This window comes from Argiope bruennichi, chromosome 6, assembly GCF_947563725.1.
Source record: "Argiope bruennichi chromosome 6, qqArgBrue1.1, whole genome shotgun sequence".
Taxonomy (NCBI): Eukaryota; Metazoa; Arthropoda; class Arachnida; order Araneae; family Araneidae; genus Argiope; species Argiope bruennichi.
The window spans coordinates 93,407,189-93,427,730 of NC_079156.1; the positions used below are offsets into that span (position 1 = coordinate 93,407,189).

The 20,542-nt window shown below is 26.8% G+C and overlaps 1 protein-coding gene across 5 annotated transcripts in view; it reads right to left on the reverse strand.

The window, feature by feature from the left end:
• Nucleotides 1–3,535: 3,535 nt before the first annotated feature.
• The window catches only part of LOC129971460 (phosphatidylinositol 3-kinase regulatory subunit gamma-like), a 41,770-nt gene continuing 24,763 nt past the window's right edge, over nt 3,536–20,542 (reverse strand). For all 5 annotated transcript variants that reach the window (XM_056085241.1, XM_056085244.1, XM_056085242.1 and 2 more), the window contains 16 exons: nt 20,278–20,346; nt 19,772–19,808; nt 19,118–19,228; nt 18,427–18,507; nt 16,924–17,034; nt 16,540–16,617; nt 16,304–16,432; nt 15,589–15,796; nt 15,399–15,499; nt 14,241–14,490; nt 12,779–12,959; nt 11,459–11,682; nt 10,428–10,604; nt 10,254–10,337; nt 8,798–8,953; nt 3,536–6,446 (listed from right to left, as the gene is read on the reverse strand). In XM_056085241.1, the coding sequence (XP_055941216.1) occupies nt 6,236–6,446; nt 8,798–8,953; nt 10,254–10,337; nt 10,428–10,604; nt 11,459–11,682; nt 12,779–12,959; nt 14,241–14,490; nt 15,399–15,499; nt 15,589–15,796; nt 16,304–16,432; nt 16,540–16,617; nt 16,924–17,034; nt 18,427–18,507; nt 19,118–19,228; nt 19,772–19,808; nt 20,278–20,346 (2,208 nt within the window). In that variant the 3' untranslated portion in view covers nt 3,536–6,235. The remainder of the gene's footprint in view (nt 6,447–8,797; nt 8,954–10,253; nt 10,338–10,427; nt 10,605–11,458; nt 11,683–12,778; nt 12,960–14,240; nt 14,491–15,398; nt 15,500–15,588; nt 15,797–16,303; nt 16,433–16,539; nt 16,618–16,923; nt 17,035–18,426; nt 18,508–19,117; nt 19,229–19,771; nt 19,809–20,277; nt 20,347–20,542) is intronic.

Below are 20,542 nucleotides of genomic sequence, written 5' to 3' on the forward strand. Positions count from 1 at the left end.
TTTGAAGAGTGTTTTTTTAGATATAATCCAGACAAGAGAAAAAAATAAAAGATATCATCAGCAAAAACAGAGCAGTCCACCACTTTATTAAAAGTTTCAAAAAAAAATCTGAGAATTGGCAGTAAAATGCTGCGTTGAAGAAGGTCTTTCTTTAAATTTCTAGTGGTAGAAAATATATTTCTCCAATGAATTTAAAGTGTTCTATTATGAAGAAAGTATGAATGAATTTTGGAATATTATCAGAAATATCAAGCTTAGACACTTGAATATAAGCTCATCAATATACACATAATCATATGGACTTTTAATATCTAAACTAAAACCAATGAAGTAATTCTTTTATTATTGTGCTTTAAAAAGGGCTGTGTGAATTCTATATACGGCGAATTCATTTTCACTTAAAGGAAGAAAGCCATTTATAAAAGGCTCTATTTTCTAGCTGAGAAGCAAATCTTGGACAATATGCTGCGCCATTATTATTTTAAATATTTTTGAAAAGAGGGATGCGAGAGCGATTGGTCTGTAGGAATTGATTTTCGTTTTATCTATATTTGGTTTTGGAATTGGGATGATAAGTGGATATTTTCACTAATCTGCATCCTAATAGGTTCAAAACACTTCTTAAAAAACTAGGTAATTTTCATTAAATCTGAATTTTTTTAAAATTTTTGAACCAGTTGGCTGGGATACCATCGTTTCCAGAATATAGGCAAAGAGTTACTTTGTTGAAGTGGATTCGAAATATATTGATGGTTAAAAAACATGAAATTTGAAGAATTTATTTCTTGATTTGGACGATTATATACTTTATTAAGCATCCAGTAGAACATACGAGGGTTTCGAGTTATGGTACACATTTTGTTCCAATAGCTCCTTCTTGCTTTTTTTTAGTGCGATACCCAGAAAGCTCAGCTTGTTGCACAATATTGTGCAATATTTTATGATATTAAATAATATTACGAATATAGATCAATGTCACACAATATTGTACAATATTTGTGTGCTACTAGGGTAACAAAATTTTGACATGTATTTTTTGTGCTTGTTCCAGCACAAAACTGAAATGTAACGCGCTGTTTTTTTTTTTTTTTATGAAACAGATTCTTCAGCTTTTTGAAATTATGACATGGGGAATTCCACAATGGGTGGGTGGGGGAAATTGTTATTTGGTAATGTAACAGATTTTTGTTTGTTTCTGGTATGGATTCTGAAATTTTGTTCATAAATGAATTTAGACACCTTTTGTCGACAAAATTTATGAAGATCGTTTCATAGCACTATTCCAATCAATCGTTTTGGCCCTACTGCATATTTTGCCCAAATTTGACTATGTTGTAACGACTGGACTATGGTCCTTTGCGAAATTCGAATCTGAAATGTAGCATTGAACTTCATGGTAAATGGATGCTGAGCATAATATTAGATCAAGTAAAGTAAATATTGTTTTTGACCCAAGGAACAAGTTCACTTGTGGAATTAACACCTTCAAAAATTTTCAATAACTTGTGGATGCATTTTTAATTTATTTCTAGCAGAATTCAATAAGAGAAAATCATTATCAAGATCTTTTAGAGTTCAGATTCAGTTTGGCCAAAAGAAAAAATTAGCACTACAGGGGGAAAAAAATGGATAGATCTTACCTGTTTCCTTCAAGATATAAACAGGAAACAATCCAGAAGTAAAAAAAGAAAACAGCAATAACATCCTTTGCGGAAAGGATAAGTAAATTCGAAAATTTCGTTTACTAGCAACTGAAACCGCCTTCAAAATATTTCTGCTGAAGAAAGCAACCTGTGTTGCCAAACGACAATTAACAAACTCGAACATAATAATTATAATCCATAATATATAATGCGTATTGTATATATTACGTAAGCGTTATATATAATATATGTAGATGTAGATGGTAACGTATTCAGTTAAATATCTATATCTATCTATCTATATATATATATAACGCTAACCTACGTGGCAGAGAAATAGCAATTTATAACATATTGCCGAATGGCAACAGTCAAACGTAATCACATCACTAAACGAACATTAGATTGCTTTATTGAATATTGTTAAGCTGCATTTAATTCAATTTTTCGCTAACTGATGAAGCGGAAAAATATTAATCGAAATTCTTTGAAGAAGACGCATTTGAAACCTTCATTTTGAGGAAAGATGTTAAAAAAATCAAGAAATGGGCGTCAAACAATATTTAAACGAACGCGAAAATGATTTTAACCATTTCCAGATGGGTAATCGCTATGACTTAGGGAAATCAACGAACATAGCTTCCAAAATTAGTACCTCATAAAAATTGTTTTTATATCATTTTAGAACACTAAAAATTACCTTTTTAATGAAATCAATTTCATTTTTGCGCTATGTTTTCCTTAGTTTTAATATTTTTTTTAAAATATAATATACAATTTATAACATTTTTAATGTTATGAAATTCAAATCCATCTATTAAAACAATCAGTCCATCTGTTAATGTTAAAAATAAGACAAAAAAAAAAAAAAATCTTTTGGACATTCGTTCTGACGCAGAATTTCCAAGTCCGCTTTTATTTAGTAGTGTATATATATATATATACTTTTTAATTGAGTGCATTATAATTTGTTTTGTCTCATTCAATTGAATTCACGTTTTCCGGTCTAATCAAATAAAAAGATTAAAAAGTATACGTTTTACATTATTATTTGATAGCACCAAAAGTTTATAATCTGAGCGTACAAGCTAGATGCCAAAGACGGTTAAAATGTATGAAAAAAAAAATTTAAAAAATACTATATGTTTAGGATATTCAACACAGGTTACTTATTTAATATATTACTTGAAATTACAATTATTATTAAATTAAAATTTATCAAAATTGTTAAATATCAAAAATAATCAAATACTATATTTTTAAATAAAAGATTCTCATTTTTTTCATATTTATATCTAATTTTCTTTTAAATCGCATATTTTTGCATAAATCAAATATTTAGTATGGTTTCTTATGTTTCAGTGTAGCCAAATTTCACGGTATTTAGTTCAAATTCAAAAATTATGAAATATGTGTTTTAAAGATAAAAAAAGTTAAGGAAAATAGGAAATTAATTAGGATTCCAATTAAGTCTATGTTACTTTATTCTCTTACTTCATGATCTAAATAAAACTTTATTTAATTATTTTCAATAGTTCTCTAAAAACATTGTTTAGTACTGCAATATCTCATGCCACAAACGAAGGAATAAAAATACACTTACACATTCCTTTTAAAGATACCCAAGATTCCCGTTTTTAAGTCAACATGTGATAAATCCCTATCAGAACCTCTTAGTAAAATCACTACAGGAAAAGAATTACCCATTTTTGTTCTTGTCTTCTGGTGTGAAAGAAAATATTCCAACTTTGTCTCCATGTGCAAATTGTCTCTAGTGACCAAACATCTACCCAAATTAATCTATGTACATATTATATATACATAATTATATGTATATGGGATAGTGTTTTTTTTTTAGCAATGTTACAAAATAGAATAATAAAGATGACATGTTTTAATGAAAAACGGAATTTATTAAAGTATTTATGAAACTTCTGGGCAAAAATCCCGCAGTTCTTTGTACTCTTTACAAAAAGAAGATGGACACTAGTCAGAATTCACCTTTTAACAGCTGAAGAGCCATCCTTTTGATCAATACCAACAGAATTTTTTTTTTTATACACACAGAAAGAACTTCGTATCACAATTTTTAGAATTTTTTTCCATTTGTTTTTCAACATACACAACAATGCTTGCTGCTCTAAAATTTTCTAATTAAAATGAAAATAATAACAAATGGCTACTGCTTCAATTTATACCAAGCGATGACTAGTACAATTATCAAAAAGATACTGGGAAAACAAAAATATTTTATAAAAGTAACAGATAATAATAATTTCTTACACATTTTTTTTAAAAAACCAACAATGATAATTTTTTAAACATCCACACAATATTTTTTTTCACCGAGAATCACTTCACATAAAAAAAATTAAAAAAAAAAATGTATAGTTGCAGAATTCTTTTAAAGATAGATTTTGTTTTTGTTAGTCAATTAAACAGATAAAATTTCCAACTTATGAAACAATAAAAAATATGAAATATTTACTCTTATAAACAAGAAAAAAAACACGCAAATGGAAATGATGGGCAAAGCAATAATAAAAAGCTTTCTAATTCCCCAGTAGATATGGAAAGAGAAAACTGACTTTCTTCATATCACCTGTCCATAAAGCTTGTTTCCACAAAGCATTTTCAAAAGAATATTAATTTTTTTTTCGTTACATACATCAGAAGAATGAATAAATGAAGATGTTTAGTAGGTCAAACACTATACTAACAAAAAAGAAAAAGATCGAGACTGACTTCTGCATACATATTTAAAAAACTTTTAAAACTAGATGCTCTTTGCTACGATGATGCAGATACTAGACAAATGAAATTGTGAAAATGCTCGGAATACAAGATATACAGACACATGCATTGAAAGAAGCACAAATTATAAGCCAAGTCCTTCGTCACAAAGATATATGTAGAAAATTATATAAGTGTTAACAGTTCACTTTTCATTATGTAATTAATGATATTTTATTTAAAAATGCTGCAAATCAACAAACTTTTAAATTACACAATAATAAAAATTGTATCAACTCAAGGAGCATATTTAGAATTAAATATATACAACATTGCACAGGATTGCTCACAATTAACATATACATTTGTGATTACTATTTAATTACAACACAAGAATTCATAGATATATTCCTAGCATCTAGAATACAAGTACTAATTCATTAAACTTCATACACATGTTTATAAGAACTGCATATATATATATATATCAAAATTGTCACCATTTAATTAATGCAAATAACTGAAATTAATTTTTAATTATTTACAAGAAAAGTTTAAAAGGTCTTACAAAATCAACCAAATATATATAACAAACAATCGTCAAAATAACAAATCATGCCTAATTTGAGAGTGCTTAAGGGGGGGGGATACAGATGAATTTTATTTATAATTATAAATATGATTCAGACCTTCACAAGGCCTTCTTTTCAAATAAAAGCTATACTATCGAACTAAACTATTTAAAAAAATATGCAACAAATTATAACAAAAATATATTCATAAAAATATCTATAAAAGTTTCCATGTTAATCCAGATGACTGTAAATACAAAAAATCCAAAATAATGATAAAATACAAAGCAGAGTTAAAAATAATTACAAACATTAAGCATAAAGTGCAACTCTTCCAATTACATGTCACAAATTATCATTGGAACCTAATATGTAAAATATTATAAACTAAGAAATAATTTTTAACACTTGTGTTTGTGAAGAAGGACTTGGCATAGTAAATAAGACTGATAATCCATTTTTTTAGGAAAAATTATGATATACACTAATGAAATTTAGACACAATACACATTCTATATATGAATGAAGAATTCAAATGTACTCTACAAAATATTAACTACCCAAATATGTACAACTTGACATCAGAGGATAATGTTTAGCTCTTTTGTAGAAAATGAAAACCCTATTACAATTAAGCAGCATAGTCCTTACAACACTATGTACCAAACAATATTTACATAATCTATGCTTTTGACATTTTCCCCCACGAGTTTGAATTTTGAGTACAAATTCAGCACAGAATTATCAAACTGATAAGTACTTTCTAAGGAAAAAAAAAAAGTTTATCACAGTATAAGATCTGATTTGAAACAATCTTTGGACAGCTTTTGCTAGTAATGTTTTCAGATTTTCATATCTGATCAGTTTCCTCTGGAACAGAGACAGGAAGTGTCTGAAAAATGTGAACAGGTGGAATCAAATTTTTATAAAGGATTGCACCATATTAAAATTTATTAACCTTTTTTTTATTTTTTCAGAGCAGCCAACAACCACACAACACGGAAAAGCCAGTTTTCAACACCTTTTATCACAAGTCTTTCAACAAATATAGGGAAAAAAAGAATTCTTGTCCAACAGTTACTTTAGTTTCTTCTAGACTGGTGTTTGATTGATTCCTTTTTAAGATGATATTATTCACACAAGGTTGTGATCTCGTTTAGAAGTTGCTGAAGGTTATCTGTGAAATTAATGACAAAAACTGGAGTTTTAAGAACATCCAGAAATAAGCTTTTGGCATATTATTTTTCCATTTTCACCATCAAAAAAGTGAATGATGCAAAATGACTTTTAACTGGCCAGATTGAGATACTGTTCCCTCTCGAGAGAGAAAACTGGATAGGCAAGAGTCGTTTTCAAGGAACTGTTATGCTCCTCGAGGGAATTCTGTGCGTAGTGCAAGACCAGGCTTTTGAGCGTTGGATGGGCATCGTATGGCTCAGCAAATCCAAATCCACTTTCTGTTTTTCTTATTAGACAGTGACCGATTGTACCGTTTACCCTAAAAATTAAATAATTGGAAATTAACAGCATGTTACAATTTATAAATCAACATAAATAATAAAGAACCTGCTTTTTTAAATCTTTATTTATCATTATATTTATTTACACAAAAAATATATACTAATTAATGTAAATTTTATAAGTCCAGGGGTGTTTGTGGGACCTCAAAAAATCCCCTGAAACTTTTACGGACTTACTACCGACATTTTGGAGTTTCGCGAAGGGGGGGGGGGGAGAATAATAATTATTAACCATTAATTTTGCAAAATTAAGACCTTTGAACCCAGGTCACGTGATCGCACATCTGGTCGAACGAAGTCTCTCCCTTTTTTTTCTGCCGCGCCTACTTGCCGAAAAGAATCCAGAAGAGAATGTCCGAGAACCGGGGGAATGAGTCATAACTCGCAATAAGGAAAGAACAAAAAAGAAGTTTTTTCCCCCTTTTCACTGCCTTTGGAGAAAGAAAGGAAAAGTTTTCACCACACACACTGACCTTGCGTTTTCTGCTTTCAAAGCAAACAAAATTACCCAGATCAAAATAAATAATTCATTATTATTCCTACTTCCTTTTGAACGACGATCCCCGGAATTTCCGGGTATCGAAGTTCAAAATCCCCGGAGCACAAACACCCCTGTAAGTCTCAATATAAAATTTTAATAAAAAAATAAATATAAATTAGGGCCTCTAAAATATGGAGCATGCAAGAAACCAGTGATAGAGGTCTCCAAAATACTTTCTTGCATTCCCATATAAAGTTGTAGACCTTGAGTAAGACTGCAAATTATTTGCACGGCATTGGTAATTGATAGCTGTTGATAGTTATGAAATATTAAATCTTTGAAAGTAATGTAATTTTTTAAGCGATTAACTCCTAACATTTAGCAATAGGTACCTGAAAATTGAGTTTTAGATGCTTTGTTTTCAACTAACTGGAAACAAAAGTTAACATAAATTACAAATACACGGACAAATTACATATGAAATTTCATATGCATTTTTTAAATTATTGCATTTATAGGTTTCTAAAAGATCCGACTGGCAGAAAGTCAAACCCTGAATGAATGTGGTTCCAGATTTAATAGGTACTTCAAACTGTGCACTAAATTTATTCCATGTAGAATTTTGTTTTGTAATGATGTGCCGACTTATATTCGGAGAGTCAGATGGACACTAACTTTGAATGGATTTCACTCCAAATTTAATTGAAATCTGCAAGTTTGATGTAAAGAAGATATACCAAATTACCGTACCTATCTTTGACAATGTTAGATGTGTTTTTTGAACTCGAAGAGGTCTAAAACATGGAGTTCATCAAAAACTCGAGGACAAATTTTTAGATAATTACAATACTTTCTTCACACTTTATATGAAAAGTAAAAAAATAGTACCAAGATTGCAAAGACTCGCACTAAAACCTTTACACTAAGATTTTTATTTCAGATTCATCACCACTTGTTAGCAAATGTAGTGGAATCTGCACTGATTTAATTGCTTATCTTATCTTCTATGGACAGATCATATCAAATTTTTAATAATAGGGTATTGGAAATTTTACACTGAAGGAAGTTCTCTAATGGAATATAATTACAAAATTCTGATATAAAGCATTAATGAGACAAGAAAACTTTACCACCCAAAATCCGACTGATTTCAAAAAACTTTTTTTTTTTTTAATTCTTTCATTCAAAACTGAATATATGAAAGGAATAAAAACTCATTTTTTCCCCTCTTCTAAATTTAGAGTTAAGCTTATGAAGAAGTACTACTAAAATTAATGTAATTTACAAATGATGCCAGAATTCTTTAAAAATTAGCAATCTTTTACCAATTATGATTTTTTTTTTCTGTTTAATGTATTAATATAAAATTCAAAACATGTTGAATGGCTTTAAAACAGTCTCACATATATTATGGGAACAAGATAATCTTATAACGAAATAGAAAAAGCTTTTTAGAATAATAGAATATCACATGCACTGCATAATAAGAAAATACTTGCAATAAACACATTAATAATATTACAAATATATTCTACAAAATGTAGAGTTTTATCTTAAATTTGGATAAAACGAGTATCTGCTATGCATATAATATATACTGGTTAATCTAATGACCACAGATGAAGGCAGAAACTGGTCCACATGAAATATAATTTATGACAACATGCACATATGAACAGATTAAATTCTGATATAAAAATACCAGATCAAATTTGCATTAAAAAACTAACACACCAGCTAATGTTCTTTTAAAACCAAGAAAATTAATATAATTTTTAAAATAAAATTTCAAGTTTACTTTTTAAGAGTATATATTGTTTAATAATTATAGACTTTCAATATGCTTACATAATAGATAGAGCATAGTCTCCAGTCCGACTATTCCTTATGAGGAAAGTCCCACTGGGCTTGCCAGCAAGTAATTTTTCAGCATCATTACGAGAGCATTCTTGCAACAACCAAGTAGATTCATCATTGTGGGGGAGTTCTACAGCAGAGCTATTTCTGAAATATAATATATATTACATAAATTATGTATATCTAGAAACACATTTTAAAAATATTTTCCATAATCTACAACACCTAGATACTCAAAATATTTAAAATAATTTTAATCATCCAGCAATAGTTAACATTTTATCTGTAGCAATAATTGGAAATATCAACTCTTGCTTTCAAGAATATTTTCAAATAAAAGTGCATTACTTGAAAAACATACACATTTAAATTTCCTTTAGAGTAAGAATAATTAAGATACCAGTATTTCCAATGATATCTCTCTTAAGTCTTTTGAGCCTTATTTTTTCCTGTTTGGACTCAATCAGTTCCAATGTGGCATATTAAAGTTATTAAATTTTATTTTATCCTGGGTCACTTTATGTAACAGGAGAAGAAGAGTAGAAGATATAGATAGGATATATACAAAATAGGATATATTGTTTCCTTACCCACAGTAATTCAAATCCACATAAAAAAATTTGTATTTTATTTGCCACCTATGTATTAAGGTAAAGATGCATGTTTTTACATCAATGAAAATTAGATTGAACTCGGACATGACACATTTCTGGATTCCAGAATTTTCAAAAACGATTTTATCATTCTCGAAATTAATTAAATTTCTTTTATGTAATAATTCTATTATATTTTTTAAATATCTGAAACATTTTCTGCACCAATTCATTCATTTTATTGTTCAATTAATCATGTTTTACTTCTTGGTGTTTATGGCACAATTCATTAATTTATGAAGCCCCCCCCATTTGTATTATGTCTGTAAGCTGCTATTACTATTAACTAAAATGAAGTGATCACAGATGAGAAAATGCAAGATGAAAAATTCTTTTCTCCCTTCCCATTATGTCCATTTTATATCTTTTTTATTTAAAACTGCCTCAACTTATTCACAGATAAAAGTCAAAAAGACTAGGCTTCCTATTAATGTTGGAGCATCTAGTCATTTCCAAATAAATTATATTTATTAGCCCATTTTTTAGAATACTCGGAAGAAATCTTAATTAGATATGTTAACACCATTGCCTTAATTTAAAAAGCATATTGTTCAGTGCTGAACGTTAACATACAAATATGACTGATTCATTAAAAAAATGGTTCTAAATAATAGTGCAATTTTATATCAATTTTAAATGACATATTATAATGTAGGAGACTGTATTTAAAGTTGGCATAAAATTTAAAGATTTAACAAAACATTTCAACCCTTATAATATGAAAATTAGGTTTACATCTATTTTATACTTATATTTTATAGATCATATAAATGCATATATAAAACAGCATGTACCTAGGAGTAACTTTCTTGGTACCAGAAGTTTCCTGCAGCAGTTGGTTGATAGTTTCTTTTGTCATACCTTGAGAAAGCAATTGTCTAAAACAAAATATAAAAAAATTTGAATTCTTCAAAATATCTTTACAAATTTCAAATAACTGCAACTGTTTGAAAGAAAAATATACTTACAGCTGTGTCTGTTCCCTCTGTTTATATAAAAAGAGAAGTTTAGGTTTCAGAGCTGACATTTCCCTTTCTAAAGATCTTGAATAAGAAGACTGGTGTTTTAAATTGCAGTCCAGGTCCCTTTGATGGCCTTGCATTAGAATAATCCGCCTTTTGATAGATTCTATACTTTCAACACACCTAACAATAAAAACATTACATAAATATGAGATTTATTAATAATAGCTAATCTTATATTTTGAAATAATATTAACATTAAATGGTCACATTAAAATGATATATACAGAAAAAAACATACAGAATATAAAAGAAATGCAAAACTCTTAATTAAAATAATAAAATAACTAATGTTCTTCGATTATAAACTCTGTTATACGAACAACATTTAATACATAGTATATCATTTTTAAATGTGAATATATATTTTTAATAATTTAACTTTTATGTAGAAGTTTTTATTCTTTCATTATGTAATTTTATTGGTGATTTCTATAAATTTTTTAATGAAATCAATTTTGAAATAAAATGCAAAGCATCTTGTTACATCAAACTTTAACTAAGAAGTTCAATTTAAAATTATTATTGGTATCAATATTCTTGTTTTTTGTTATATTCGCTCTTGTTTTTATTTTACAACACATATGTAAAGTGAAGGGCAAAAACAGCAACAACATCTTTGCACTTTTATTTTAATTCAACGTTAAATCAAATTGCTTCTTTTAATATGTTCCAACAGGATTGAACTAAAATCAAGAAATTTATAATAAATGATTCATATAAAGTAACTGTTTCCCAAAAATAAATTTATTAATTATTTTAGATTTTGAGAATTGATGTGTTGTAATTGAACAGAAGGATTAAAATATATAACCCCAAAATTTTACAAATATAACTATTTACTTTTCTAAAGACCAAATAGTTGAAAATTCCTTGCAAACTTGATTCTGAGAAAATATGTACCGAAGATTATATTTCAATATTATCCTTAGCAAAAACTATCAAAGAAAAAATTAATGTATTAAAACAAGACTTACGGTGCCAGTTCTCCAGATGACTTCTGAAATGCTGCTAATTGGTTTTCTAGCATGACGAGAAAATCATTCACAGCTTCTAGAATATTTTCCTTGATTGAAATTTCATTATGCATCTTTTCATAATCCTTGTAAAACTTATCATACAACTGAGCAGCATTTACATACTCTTGATTTAGAGTTTTCAGTACCCTACAGTGCGATTCTGGACCATCTGAAGAATCATTCTATGTATATAAAAAAAATATAAAAAAAAGATTGTTATATAAAGTAGGATTATTTAATTTTTTACACATATTTATTTAACTTAATTTTTTTTTTTATGTTTGTAAAGACGGAATGTATGCAATGATATGTGAAATGCAATAATATGCAATGATGAAATATCATTGCTATTATACTGTTTAATTATTAGTTAATTCGACAACTTAACAACAAATTCTCACCAGGTCAAGAGAAAATTTTCAGAATTCCTTAATACATATAATAATGAATTATAAATTAAGAATGAAAAGAAGGATATTAAAATTGAAAGTAGGACAAGACTTGAAGTGCAATTTGAAGAATTGTTTTGATTAATCTACAGCAGCAGCTTGAAATTATTAAAAACAATTTTTCAATACTGCTTCAATTAATGAATGAAAAAATAGAAACCATCTGCTCATAATCCTCAACCAGTTGCAAGAAAATAAAAATAAAAATCAGCTTAATTCATTGACACTTTAATCGATTTCAAAATAAGTTAATATTAATTACATTAAATGGATTTATATATTTTATTATACTTATCAACAATAGAATAATAATATATGTATAGAGTTTAATTTTATTTATTTTTATATTTTGGAATATCATTTTCATAGTTTAATCAGCATTTACATTTTATACAGAAACTCTCCCACAATATCTCTATTTTTAAAATGTATTACAACATTTTTCATATTCCTTTATTGAAAAATACTGAAAATATCCCTGTTAAATGTCTTTGAAGTGTGAAATTTTGTTTAGGAGGTTTAGCTGATATCATCTGACCACAGTTCAAATTTCTATGCAAATTAAATGGGTAATTAATTAAAAAATTTCTTGATTATACTGAATGCTTTAACACTGCATTACAAGTATTTTTTTCTTCCACATTTAAAAAAAATATATTGCTCTTATAGCAGCATAAACTCATATTCCCTTTTACATAACTAGTTATATAAGACAACAGATAAATAAATTCAGTTGCAAATACAAATTATTACTGACGTATTAAAGTATACCCATAATCAAATATTTTAAAATTGTCTAATATATTTTTTAAAAATAATTTCCACATACCTGTGTAAATCTGGAGTATGGATATAGAAGCTTTGTGTCTAGCGTAGCATTGTAGTGTGACAAGGAAACATGCTGGTAATGAGAAATGAGATCCACTACAGAAGCAAAAGACAGGGGCTCCGAGAAGCCATACTTCCCATTTTTGTGGTAAATTTTTATTAGCTTATTGCTGCCACCTTTCCTAAAATGAAATGGAAAAAATAATGTGTAAACAAACAAAAATACTGATTTAAATTAAGACTTTTTTTCTTCATGTCAATGGACAAATCAATTATATTCTTAACTGATATTGTATATAACACAAATAAAAAACTAAAATCCATTTTTTTTATTACTCATCCAATTTTTGTTAAAACTTAATTATTCCAAAATACTGCTATAAATATTTGTCACGTATTATATGAAGGAAGATTTATAAGTAAATTAATTAAATTGATATTAACAAGAAAATAAATCATTGTACCATTTTTGGAAATGAGTAACACATAGAACCTCTATTTACCTTTTTTTTTTATTGCTTAAAGCCATCTGATTACATCATTAATTAATACTTTAAATAAAAAATGTTTTCAAATAGTGAAAGTAATTAAAAAATTTATTCTAAAACTATTAAGTAGAATGTAAAGAACAAATTTATTAAATGCCCCAATTCCATATAAGATTTGAAATAAATTATTGCAACTTTTATCATAAATGAAAAAAAAAAATCCTTCAAAGAACTCATTTATGCCTTTTTATCACAGCCTGCAGCATTATATTATATAATATTGTTTGATATTATACAATATAACACAATATTGTTAATATTCATCAATGCCATAGAAAAATGTATGTTGTTTTTGAATAAAAAGAGAAACATGAAACTAATTATATTGTACCTTCTATATTTATACTAAAACTAATTATATTGTACCTTCTATATTTATACTAAACAAAGTACTCTCTATATTGTACTATAAATATCATTATAATATTTTAAAATTTGATTTAAAACCTAATTAATTTCCAAATTTTTATCTTGATTCAGTTTATATTAACTTCATTCTAAAATATTTCTTATTTCTCGACCCATTTCTCTCTTTTTATTTAATTAATCGTCTCACTCTAAACACTGATAATCTTGGCATTTAATAATGCTCCAAGAGAAAGAATAAAAATCCCCAATTCTAACAACATTCTTTTAAAGATACCCTAGATTCCCTTTCCTAAGTTGACACATGGCAAAGAAATCCCTATTAAAATCTCATATTAAAAACACTGAAGAGAAAAATTTCATTCCCTTTTACTCCTGTTTTGCAATGTAGACCGATGCATCTTTTATGATTGTTTCTTATACCAATTATGCCTCCCGGGATGGAATAAATCGAAGTTAAAAAAAAGTGCCTTTTATTCATCTACGCAACTTCTAAAATATGTTTTACATACATATAACCATAGAAAATTTAAAAAAATCATTATTTACCTTAAAGTTAATGTATATTCTCCAGAACCTTTATTAGATGAGTTTCTAACTAGGAATGTACCATCACGGGTATTTGTCAACTTTTCAGCAACTTCCTCCCGAGTCATATCACCCCAAAACCATTCAGCATCATGTAGGGCTTTATCTTCAGGCTTCTGAAGTTCTTCAGCAAGATGCAGTTTTTCAATATCCAGCAGAGATAAGGGAGTTTGCTTTGATTCCATGATGATACTCAAATGAGGAGGTTGAGCTATACATATAATTAAAAGAAAAAAATTAGTAAAGCAATAAATACAGATGATTAAGGATATTATCATAATGTAACTAATCTCTATGTAATGTGGATGAATATGAACTCTTCTGAATAAATATGAACAGCTTCTGAATGAGCTGTCCAAAATAAAAATTAAGAAAGTCACTTTAATGAAATAGAATTAGCATAAGAAAGAATGAACTTAAAATTGAATTTTTTAAAATATTATGATAAAAAGAAATGTATGGTAATAATCAATTTTCAACACATAGTACATTTATCTATTTTAGATAATAATTCCTATATTATTACAAATGACATTAATCAAGATATCTATCTTTATGACAATGTACTATCATTCTAAGAGTTTTGTTCACTAAAGTAACCTCTGTTTTTCTGCATCTCTTAAAAATTTTAATTTTTGATTCTTTTTCTTTTAGTGAAAAAACTTGGAAGAATTTTGGAAACACAAAATTTCAAGCATGATATTTTTGTCTATTTAAAACCTGTATTTATACTGTACATTATTTTTTTCCTCATTTCAAGCAATATATTTTTATTTTGAAATAATTATATTAATTTTTATTGTTTTTAGAAGTTACTCAATTTTCAAATCAGTAAAATATTTAACAATTTAAATAAGATATTAACATTAAGTTATAATGTTTATAAAATATTTTCAATTGTTATTACACTAGAGTTTCAAAACAAATTAAGACTATTTGTTTCTTTAAAATAACTGTTTTTGCAACATAAATTTACAACATAATAATTATATAAAAAGAAAGTCAATAGTTCATTTTGTATTATGACTATAAAATTAAGGCAAATACTCTCAATCTAGCATCTAGTATCAGTTACACAACTATGAAATTCTGTTAAAACTTTCTATGACTTCATCTCACCTGGATAAGAAGCAAAATCAGGAGGTTTTTCTCCCCATTCACCTTTCAGAAGAAGCAACTTCACAACTCGCATATGAGCTTCTGAATTTGGAATCAGTTGCCTAAGAAGTAAAAAAAATCCATTAATATCATATTGAACACTTTTGCAATGCAACAAAAATAATATAATGACAAAAAGAAAAGAGCTTACTCAATGCATTCCCAAGATGGCCTGAGCAAGGTATGGCTCAATACACGAAGCATGGCATCAGGGAAGTTCCGATGCCCCCTAGAATGCTGCAAGGAACAAACTCTACAAAAATGGGCCATCAAAGTCTGCAAAGTAACTTTATGGTGCACAGGTAATTGCTGAACAAGTTCCCCTAAATACATAGCACATTGCTTGTCCAGTGGAATCTCTGAAAACAAAACACACACACAAAAAAAATTAAAATGATAAGTTACTTTATTTAAGAAAACTTTTAAAATAATTCTATTATAATCTAATTCTTCTGATCTAATTTATAGCAAGTGTGTTGCTAAAGTGTAAAAAAAAATCTAAATCCTGAGTGATATTAAAGTGTTTTTAAAAACTAAATCTTGAGTGAAGAGAGAAACAAAATTCAAAAATCAAATATTGTTATGAATAATTCTGATTTTTTTTTAGTTCTTACTGATAATAAATTAAATAAAGCCTTCAAAATTCAAATAAATATGAATAATAGAAGATTCAATGTAATTATTATAATACTTATTTAAAAAATCTAAAAACCCTTTGATAACTAAAATGCAATATAAAAATAAGTACAAAAACAAAAATACACAAACAACCTTTTTAAATAATAATACAGAGTATATATGACATAAAAGCAGACTGAATTAATACCAATAAAATGATAAACAATAAAACTATTTAAAATACTTACTTGATGCATCAATAAATTTGTCGTAACACTGTACTGGTATCACAGGATTTGGCAGTTCCCTAAGGTATTTTATTAAGGCACTAGTAATAAATGAGAGTTGATATTCCTTGAAGTCTATATTTTTAGGATCTATATAAAATAAAAACAGCTTTATTAATATAAATTATTTTTTGAATTTAAAAATAATAAGTCAAACATTTGATAAATTTTGATGTATCAAAAAAACATGAACATACCTTCATTAAATCTTTGTTTCATCTTGCAGAAATTATGACTGTGCATGGGGGATTTATATGCCAAGTATAGATCAGTATCTGAAAAAGAATAAAAGTTTTAACCAATGAAAGAATGAAAAATATACTGAACTTTAAAACATACCAAATTTCTATTTAAAAAATAATTTCAAATAACATTAACTTAATTCATTTATCAATTTTTAGAGAATATAAAATGTATGGCATTCACCCACCCACCCAATTTTATATAAAATCAAAAATGGACAAATAGAAAAATAGTTACATAATAAGTGTAACTAATTTATATACCAACACAATCTATGATTACAAAATATTTGATTACTTAATAATTACTTTTATTATTAATTGAACATATTAATTCACCTGGATTTTGCTTTGCTCGAAGTTCAATTTCTTGAATGCATTTCAGGACTAGGGTTGGAGCATGCTGTTCAGCCACATTGAATTCTGAACATAACTCGCGTCCAAAGATAACTATATAAAAAAAAAAGAATACAATAATTATTCATAAAAACAATAGTGATACCAATAATTTTCAAAAAATTAAGAATAATTTTTTTCAATTCTTTATCTAATATCTTCTAATTTGTCACACAAATAAAAGTACAATTGATCTTTATCTTAATAATATCAATATCACAACTTAACAGTAGTATTAATTTAATAATTTATTTGAACTTAATAGAATATTATGTAAAAGAGGAAGCAGAACAAATTTTATTCAATTGACAAATGAAAACCATTTAAAATAATATAAAAATATCTATTTAATAATGTACCAAACTTTTAAGATATATAAAATTATTTTACTTCATTCTTGGGAAAGAATTTACACATTTAAAATTAGTAAGCATTATCAACTGTGTCGCCAAAGAAAATCCCAAAACCAATCCTAATCTGAGAGGGGAAGACACAAAGCAATAAAAAGACGACCTTGTCAAGCTTCATTAAAAATTCTTGTCAGGTAGAGTAGTGGTTTTCAAGGCTGAGGTATAATCAAATTTAGGATGTGCCATGAAAAGAGCCTGTTTCAGTTTCAAATATAAATGATTTCAATATCTTATGATTCAAATATACCCGAGGATATATTATGCTATATTCAGTTTTTTTTTAGACTCTGTAATATTAACTTAAAATGACTACATACATGTTAAGATAACAATTTATTAACATTTAATTAACTATCTCAAGTTTGCGAGTTCTTTATGAGAATAAAATTACTACAAAAAATTCCTTACTTTTATACACCACTGCTGTGGATTAAATGTGCACAAAGTCTAAAATAACTTCTTTTAAAGAGAATATGTGTGAATTTTAATCAGAGTATTTTACACGAATTTTTTTAGATCTTAAATATTTTTAATTTTTCATACCATATTTTTATGCAATATCTATCCTTTATATAAAATAACTTTAATATTTTGTAACTGGGCTATTATACATACAACACTCAAAAATATTTGATACAGTAGCATCTTTTAGAAAATCGATTTTCATTAAATGTTACACTAAAAAAAGTTTTACACCCCCAAAATATTATACATGCAAATCAAAATTAACCCTTTGCAGTCGAATGTCTTCTCTCAGCCACCATTCAAGATGATGCATCATTTTGACAATTTATTTTTTTAAATTTTAATTGTTAAAAATATTTACAGAATATTAAAAATAATGTAGATTCCTTTTTCAGGAAAACTGATCTTAAGGAAGTTGCATGTATTTATTTTTTGGTGTAATAAATAGGTCCATGTATTAAGTGAATAATTATGCACCAAATTATCTTTCTGACTACAAAGAGTTAAAAATTCTGAAATTATTATAGTTCAGACCAAAGCCAATATTGCCAGAAAAGACATAATTTTTCACCTGTTGCATGGCTGTCTTGTTTGTTAACTGAATGAGATAGTGCATTAAAATTGCTGGGAGAGGGAGATGAATGTCCACAAACTGAAATAAAAAATAAATTTTAAAATGTAATATTATAAATTAGCAATCAATTTTTTTACAATAAAAGAGTTTTCATTTTTGAAATTTCCAGTTCCATATATGAATTTTTAATTTAAAGATAAAGTAAAAAGTTTGATCTAGGAAACTTATGCAAATACAGTAAACTGCAGTTTATCAGCGGAACTAGGCTTCATGACAACTGTGGACAGTCCACAAAATGATCAAAACAGGACATATCAACATGAAAAAACTTTTGTACAATTTGTAATCACAGTTTCTTTTAAAATGATCTTTTATTGCAATTATTTTTAAAATTTGAATGACAATGAATAGAGTATTAATAAATTTCTGTAAAAGATATTTTTTCAAGATGTATAAAATTAAGCTAAGAGAATTTAATTTACACAGAATTATCTATTATGTACAAAGCATAACACTTCATGACTTACTTATAAAATTCACCAGTATATATTTTATATAATTTTCAAAAAGTTAAAAATCTTAGCAAATAAACATTACTGCAGACTTAAAAAATTCTTTAACTAAAATGTTAAATAAATATTTCAAATAAAAGACATGAAACAAGGGAAAAAATCTACTTATAAGTTACCTTGGCACATGTAACTTTTCTGCATCAAATTATGGAGGTACATATGACACTTTTCACAATGTAGGAAAGATGAGATGCTGTTCTCAAAATGCTTGCCAGATGATTGTATATCTAAAAAATAATTTTTAAAAATTAATGAAATATTTTTAAGAAAAAAAGCTTGGTTTAAAGTTTATAGACTTTTAAACTGTAAGATATTCCCAGAAAACACATTCTGTAAATAACTTTTATGAATGAAACATTTTCTTGTGACTGCTACTCCCAGCTTGTTCAGCTCATCAACAATAAATTTTAAATTTAAGATGTCTTGTTAAAAATGAAGAGTGATAGTAGAAAAGGGGGAGGGGCTATTTACCTTATTTGTCTTCCCAATGCTTACTATTAGTTTTCCCTCACTTCTCTTTTCACCAGAGATTTATCAATATTATCTTTCAGTTAATTCTCACCTCAAAAGAATTCTTAAAATTAATCTGAGTTATCAAATCTTGATATATATTTTGTAATATTATTATGTTGAACAATAATATTATTTTCATCAATATAAGCTATTTATTTTTCATATACTCTGAATTGATTTTACAGTTTTACCAGGTTTACAGAGATTTAGATCTACATATGTATATGATATAATTTAGAAATATTAAAGGTACATACTGTCTTCTTTTAGCAGGGTACCACCTTGTATTGGATTCTAAAAAAGAAAAGTAAAGTAAAGAATTGATGAGAAAAATGAAAGTATGCACTATATAAAAGTGATATCCAAATAAAAGTTAGAACAAAATTATCAAAATTAAGACAATCATTAGTGGTCTAATTGACAATTAAATACAATTTTTTAAAATTTAATTTCCAAGACAAAATTTTATTGAACTGTATACTTTTTGTAAACTTGCGACTGTGAATAGAATTCAACGTTAAATCCTTCGTTATTAAATAATAATATAATAATGTAATATATTTAATATAATTTGTATAATTTCTTACTGGTATCCATTTTAAAGTTGTTAGTATTGTCATTAATAAATGTGTTAAAATGAATTAAAACCAAAGAAATTAAGAATTTTTATTCTTAAATATATTTAACATTTTTAATACAAGTTAAAAGAAAATTTAGTGAAATATAATCCGAGTTGTATTATATAAATTAAAATTTCACTTACAGCGCAACCCAAATGATCTACCCCAGCAGAAATAGCTTTTTGATAAAATTCTTCTTTGATGCCCATTTTCTAAAAGAGAGAGAAAAAAAAATTAAAATCTGCAATTTTAAAGTATATATGGTCGTTAAGAAAACTACTGCTAATCAACAATATAACAATGAATGATAATCTTTCGAAATGTACAACCTAAATATTATTTGACAGAAACTAGAAAAAAAAATCTACTCAACATACACTTTTAATTCAAGCAACAATTCTAATACTG